The following is a 7500-nucleotide window of genomic DNA, read 5'->3' on the forward strand; positions in this document are numbered from 1 at the left end:
CATGCATCTTTGTAAATTTTCTCATCTTTGGAGTGCTCACAGACTTTCATCTCTCCTAACTGAATTTGTAGAACGCAATCAAAGTACTCCAAAATCTCCGTGGATTGTATGACATAATCCCACATTTGATAGCAACGGATAAATAGTAACAGAACTGTTTAGGAAAACTCTTAATTAAGCCATTTTGTATGGCTCTGTGTGTATTAAATGAGAAAAGAACACGGCACGAATGCAATACTGTCTGTGAATCTGTCGATCAATTCTGTGCGCGTTTGTCAATCAATCAAGTTCTGCGCGCGTTTGTCAATCAATTTTAAAGGGGGAGGTAGTGGGTATTAGAGAATGCAATAAATGCTTAGTATTTAGTCACGGTTTGCAAGAAAAAGAGCACTTGGTTACTTATCAGTTTTGACCGGAAGTGGTGGGGGCCCGTCATTGAATAAAAGGAGAAAATAGTCAGCCCAGCACGGCGGTCTATTTCAGAGATACACTCTGCAAGCCGTATTTCTGCCAATTTTTCTACATTTCTCGGTTGTGTAAAAAAAAAAACAACTCCCTAAGAACTCTGTACCGAATTTTACTGAATTTAAAGGCTTATTCCCTTGTTTCTTAATTCACGAGCGACTATTTGTGTATCACCAGGTCCTTAGAAGGAGCCTAAGGGAATCAAATTTTAAAATTAACATTGATTTTTTTCCCTCTTGCACGAACAGACAGAGGAATGTACAAATGGAACCGAAGCGAGGAACTCGACTACCATTCAAACACTTTCTACTGGAGTAGAAAATCTAAGAAACCGTTTGATACACCTAGAATCAAAGAAACAAGTTCCTTGTTATGAGCCTCAATCATTCAAGCGTCTGTGTAGGGAATGTAACGCTGAAGAGGCTTTCAACATCATATTCAACGCCATGACATCGACACGACACTCAAAGCAAAGAAGAGAATTAAACGAGAAACGCACAGTCGCAATTTTACATTTGATGACTTTCGGACTGTCACAAAAATGCAGCGCGTTTCAAAAAGATCGTGGTCAACTAATATTAAAATCTGGACTGTCTACAAATGCTTTAAACGCAGAAAGGGTCCTTGGCACCACTTTTAGTGATCGACAGTACCAGCTGCTTAAACTTAAGGATTCGTCGCAACATACGCAGACGCTAAATGACTGGATCGACCAAACAATAAGCCATAAAAAATTACTAATAATCAACATCGATGACTATACAAACGTTCACACAAAGAAACGCCCACTAAAGGGAACCTGTAAGGCAACGAAGATGTGTACTCTTCTTCTTAAAAAGTATGACATTGATGCGGTAGAAGTCGATTCCAGTAGACCAGTGAATTGCCCGGACGGCATACTAGTGGAAGACATCGTGCGCAACATGTCAACCGATGAGCAAGTCGCGAGCTTTTGCTTTTATACTTTCATTCAATATTACAGTGCAAACGCGCCATGGTTAAAGAGCACTTTTTTTGATCCACTATGGGAGCAAAACCGTTTGACAACACACGATTATGCAGTTGATGAAGCAATTAAAAAAATGCGCAAAATGAATGATACCATGCTCCTTGATTGCGTGGAACTGCCCTTACATAGTGAATCAGATTTCCGGAAAGCATTAGACATAGTCATGGCTACAAACATCAGAAAATACTGTGAACGTTTCGTCCTTCCCCAGCCGGGGGACTGGCCAGCACAGTTTTATCCGAGACGAATTGTTTACTCGTCTAAGACAGAGGAAACAGTTCGTTCAAGCATCGTCCCGCTCATTGGTCCACTTCATATCGCACTCAACGGCCAAGAAAACGTTTTCAGAGTATTCTACGAGCTTTTACGTTACATTTATCAGTTTGTTTTCAGTAAATCTAAGCCTTTTGGCGACAGATGTCAACCTTGGCGAATATCTTTAGTTTTAGGACTAACACACGGTGGGTGGAGCCTCATAAGAGACAGCATCTTGAGCGTTTTTGGTGAAAAATGCAAAGACCTTCAATTTTTAACACTTATTAATTTTCTTGAAAACTACGTGCCACTAGTCTTGACCATCTATGCTGTGATTTTTCGTTCAAATAACTGCATGCTATACGTATCTGCCCTGAAGAGGATTTGGTTAATGTTCTTTTGCTTCGCTCGTCACCACTACGACAAGTCTCCTCTTGTTTTCCTATCCAATCTTCTGTACTGGGATAAAATTGGACATCCACTTCACCACACCTTTCGCAACTCTGTTTTGGTCTTCACTGAATATCCCGTGGAGTATTTTCATTCAATAATTCGGGACCAGACCTCTCCTCATAGCACACCACAACAAATAACAAACACTTGCCGTTCCATTTTTGCATCAAATCAGCGTCAAAAAAACTTTAGACAAACTTTTCTTCCTACGAAAAACTACGTTCTTTCCAGAAACCAGCTAAAATCAGCGAAACTGAAAGCAGCAGAAGCTTTAAAAAACACTTTTCACAACATTATCAGTAAACCTAACAGCAGCTATTCAGCAAATGCCACAGATAAAGAGAAGCGGGAATGGATGTTGCCTTGTTTATTTGGTAATAAGTTTAAGTCCAATAAAGTTCTTCCTTGCGGATTCCATCTCTCACCTTCTGAAGAACTAGAACCAGATCTACTCAGGGAATGTGATCTACCCAATTGTCAACGACAAAATGATATGAATTGGCGTGTATTTAAAGGCTGTGGGCAATCATTTCATGTGGTGTGTGTCTCAAACCTGACATGTCCAATCTGCCAAGAAGGTATCCAACGCCATGTTCGAGAAAATGCAAAAAAAGCAAAACAGGCCATCTTCTCTACAAGTTCCACGAGGCACAAGAGAACGTCATCCGACACAACCACCAACACAGACGATACAACTGATAACGACGAATCCTCTTTGGCATGTTTAAATGATAGAGAGTTGGTTGAGAAATGTCACAATCTGAACGTCGAAATAACATCATGGCCTAAATATTCCACAAATGTCGTGCGTTCAAAAGATGATCGGCCACCTACTCAGAAAAGAGAGCTTGAATAAAACACCAAAAAGGAACTCAAAGGCGCCGCAACATCCAATGTCTGGCCATAAATTTAACTTTCGCGCAGCAAAAGCAATAAAGGAATTTTCTGAGAAGTGCTGTGGCGAGAAACCATCAGACCACCAAATTCGACACCTCTTGGCGAGCGACAGTAGACTGGCAGGAGAAACATTCGACAGAGTCAAACGAAAAATATTAACATTATTGAAGAATGACGCCAAAGCGGCAAAACCTTCGACGGTGTCATCGGTTCCTGTACCCCCATGGGGAGGTCGTTTTTCGTATCAAGAGGAAGACATTGAAATCATCAATTCTTGCCCAATCGACAATCTCCTTACGTTTTTTCACCTTCTTCTGCTTTCTGACTCTTCCTTTCTCAAAGCATTCCAAACTCTACCATATGCTGCAGCTAAAACCCTGCTATCAGTACATGAAATGTTTTCAAACAAACAGTGGACTACGGGAAAATTAATTTGGCTGACACAAATCAATCTTGGAATAGACTTCAACAGGAAACAAATGAACGTTTGGGGTGGAGAAGATGAGCGGTTCCTTGCTGCCTTTCGTCAGTTCACAGCAAACGAGATGGACTCCACTTGCAATAATCCAACCTGCCCTTCAAAGCAGTTAAGCTTCCGCTCAAATGGACCTATTGCATTAAAGTAAGTCACTTTAACTACATAAAGTATTAAACTTTGTAAGCAGTATCCCTCTTCAACCCCCGGGGGTACTTTCTGGGTGGGAATGTGCCGCTGGCACCCCGGAACCCTTAGCCTAAACCAGAGCTAGTTTCAGCTGGATTTTTCTACCCTATACTAGAGTAAACTCCCCAAAATCACTCCTATCCTAGAGTAGCTGTTTTCCAGAAACTGAGGTCACTAGCACAGTCTAAAACAAACCCAAAACATTTATACCACAATCAGGATTTATTTATACTTGTCCAGCAATGCCAAGCACGTACGTACGCATTATCAAGACAATAAATTGTTTAATTTTAACCAGTATTAATACCACCGATTTCCGTCTGAATCCCAATTTTTGACAATTAATAATATCCAGTGACGTTTTATGATAGTCATCTATCAACGCTGTTGAGGCTGAGTCGTGAAAATTTAAACTTGCCGATTTCATTTTTGCGCTTCAACCCTTAGCATTTGACCAATAGATAAGTATAAGCATCCTCACTCATTTCACATTACTACAGTTCCCTTGTAGAACCGAAACCAAACCATTTAACGGCACTAGAAGCAATGCTTCTTCAGTGGCACAGAACAACCAAGCAACGGTGCATGAGGGAGTGGAGAGGCTCTCTTCCACCTGGCAGCACACAAGTGTTCCATCATCGAACTCGGACTAAACAAGCGGATGGAAGCGTTGTTAGCAGGTATTGCCGAAAAGCCACGTTAACTAAATTTGTATTGAAATAGCTTTTTAATTATCACATCTTAAAGACTCTTCCACGCCATGCCTGAAAGCATGTTGCAGATCAGTTTTCAATAACTTATGTACGTGTATTGCAAATTTTCGTTGTTTTCATCAGAATACATCACCACTGCAATGGAATCAGATCGTTTGGTACCAGAAAATTCATTGATGGAACGCCATTAGTTCTTCCTCTTTGTGTTGACTATCATTGCAGACAAGGTGTGATAAAGGATGCACGTGACCTTCCTCGACAGCTGGAATTTCCACCCTCATCACAACACAAGTACAGCAGTAATATTTTTTCAAAATTACAATATCGTCCCATGAAAGTGTTTGACAACGAGAGAAAAATCTCTCTATCTCCAAGTTTGGTTTGAACCAACACATCCATCCCCTTGCGTGTTATGGCAACCAAGGTGACGAATCTGCAAACAATAATAACATTCAAACTTCTCAGTCAAAATGACTACAGTATATTTGCATGTGGATTAGTGAGGGCAACTACACATACATGTAAATACTCTTTCACTGTTTACATCTTAACAGCATTTCAAAATATGAGTAAGCCACTTCAGCTTGATACATAAAAAATATGAAGGGCAAGAAACTTCAGTTTTACTTTCAACATTTTAATGGAAATTAATCTTAGTTTAATTAACCATTTAAGCCTTAAGTCGTCCCTAATTTAAAAGATCACACTGAAACAACTTCCTTGACAATTACATTGTACAACAAATTAAGCCAGAACTCCTCACTGGACAAAGCTAATATTCGTAGTGTTTGTTTCCAATAATATTTAAAGAAGATCATGCTAGAAATGTTCAGACAGACTTGAAATCGTAAGGCAAAAAAGGAGGGTCACACTGAATCATGTTTTGTTTAATTTCTGTTAAAGGTATGATCTTCAATGCCTCACCTACTGGGATGGAGGTCACTACACAAGTGCCATGAAGTTGAAAAACCCAAGCGTTCCAGTACCAGGATGGTTCTTCTATGATGGCTTGAAAGTTAAAAACCATGGCATTGGTCTAACTAGATGTAGTGACCCCCCTATAACTCCACAAGGAAGCCTGCTGTCCCACGCTATTTACATTCTTGTCTTGTGATGAATAATTCTAATAATTGCTGTACTTAATACCTTAAACATTAGATTTAAACAAAAAAATTAAATATATAGGTCTAGTGGTTTCCCACAAGTTGTCCAAAATAAAAGGAAGCACGGATTGTTTATCCAAAATCCTGATGTTGAGCCTACACTTGGACAATTGGTACATCGGGTTCAAATTTTAGGAAATCATTATGATTATGCACTGAACTTTCACTGTTTAACAGTATTAAAACTGTTCAACTAAAGAAGATCAAGAACAGGCTCACACATTTTTCTGCGCAGGCACTTGTACTAGCACTAGTTTGATTTTTGCCAATGAATGAGTACCATTACTTGAGATACATGTACCTGTACTGGAATGTTAGGTGCAAGATATCCAATGAAAATCTATGTTTTTGCTCAAGCACTGGACAATGGGCACCATATAATAAAAAGTTTGCCCCACCCTCATACTCTTTTTTATTTAATACAAGAAAAGTATGAGGGTGGGATTTTTTTTTGTATGGTGCTCTCATTCAGTGCTTGAGCACAAGCAATAAAATAGATTTTGAGGTATGGTAAAAACTAAATAATTATTGGCTAGTGCACTTAAGTTTTTACAATTCAGGGTGTAAAAATAACAAAAATAACTATCATTATTATTATGGAGTTAATAAAGGGTTCTCATTTCTCTGCTTTCAGCCTTCTTTCCCAAGATAAAGGTAATGTGAATCACACCACAAATTCCAAGCCTGGGTACTTGAAAAATCATTCATAATAAGATGCAGAGATGTATCCAGGTTTTCAAATTTGGGGGTCCTCTAGACCCCTTTTTGAAAAATTTGGGGGTCCATTACAAAATTTTGGGGTCCAGCTAATTAATAATTCAAGATTTAATATTCGATCTATTGCCTCTTAATTGCTGCTGCAGTACCCTTTCAGATTTCTAAATTGCACAATAATAAAGTCTTATCCCTCCCCACGAATATATACTTAAAATGATCGATTTCTTTGAAAGTGTTATGCCCGTTGATTCATCCATCAAAATGTATGGGCTTTCAAAGCTCCATCCATCACATCTGAAAACGTCTCGAGGAATCCGTATGCTGTAGGAACTGTTGGCTCCAGTTGATAAATGATCAAGATCTCCTCAGCCAAAAAAAAAGAGACCTGAATCTCAATTTTCCATAAAAGAGCATCATATATTTTAACAACACTTGAGATGCAATTGAGGAACAAAAGAGTAAACAAATATAAGCGATCGATACACACTTCATCATCGGCCCGTGTGGCCATGACTTCACCATGGCCAATGTTAATAATCAAGTGATTGAATACCTTCAAGCTTCATGTTCAATACATTAATTTTAAGTCTCAGTCTGATCAAAACCATTTGTTTTCTGCCAATTACAAGTACTGTAAGTATGATACATGTATATCTGAAATTCACTCTTATATGAATTGAAGCAACCATACAACTTTTTGGTTACAAAATTCAGAAGTTTGAATTAACCTACTACCCTAACTTTACCCTACAATTGTACACAACACACTTGCATACATGTCAAACTCAGGTGGGTTCTTAAATTTGATCAATTAAAGTGCATGTTCAAAACTCAACTTCATGTTCTATTGGCAAAAGTTTTGTTTTGCATCACTTGTGAACATTTCTAAAAAAAATTCCATGTACCTACAATGTTATTCTTTTCAACTTTCAACCTTACAGTTCAGTCACCACAGGAAAAAAATACCTTGCATAAGATGCTTACCGGTATTTAGCAACAGACTAAACATCTTAGATACAGGTTTCCACTAAAAGAAAAAATGCTCAGCTACTGTGCAATTTCAAATTCATCTGACTTTTGAACAAAAAAGAAATATAAAATTAGTAGTAAATTATTATTTTACAAATGGCCTAGATATTACTGAAATGATCACATATAACTTTT

The 7500-nt window shown here is 38.4% G+C and overlaps 2 protein-coding genes across 13 annotated transcripts in view; both read left to right on the forward strand.

The window, feature by feature from the left end:
* Positions 1 to 7500, forward strand: part of LOC138038908 (uncharacterized) — a 44684-nt gene that overhangs the window by 10285 nt on the left and 26899 nt on the right. The window lies entirely within an intron of this gene.
* Positions 1622 to 6173, forward strand: LOC138038911 (uncharacterized). Of its 2 annotated transcripts, XM_068885005.1 has the most exons (4): positions 1622 to 3701; positions 4244 to 4423; positions 4580 to 4747; positions 5360 to 6173. In XM_068885005.1, exon 1 carries the CDS (start codon positions 1638 to 1640, stop codon positions 3036 to 3038), a length of 1401 nt encoding a protein of 466 aa, XP_068741106.1. In that variant the 5' UTR covers positions 1622 to 1637; the 3' UTR covers positions 3039 to 3701; positions 4244 to 4423; positions 4580 to 4747; positions 5360 to 6173. The 2 variants fall into 2 exon arrangements, with proteins under 2 accessions (XP_068741106.1, XP_068741107.1); XM_068885006.1 differs by having other exon boundaries at positions 4244 to 4747.

This window comes from Montipora capricornis, chromosome 2 (genome assembly GCF_036669925.1).
Source record: "Montipora capricornis isolate CH-2021 chromosome 2, ASM3666992v2, whole genome shotgun sequence".
Lineage (NCBI taxonomy): Eukaryota > Metazoa > Cnidaria > Anthozoa > Scleractinia > Acroporidae > Montipora > Montipora capricornis.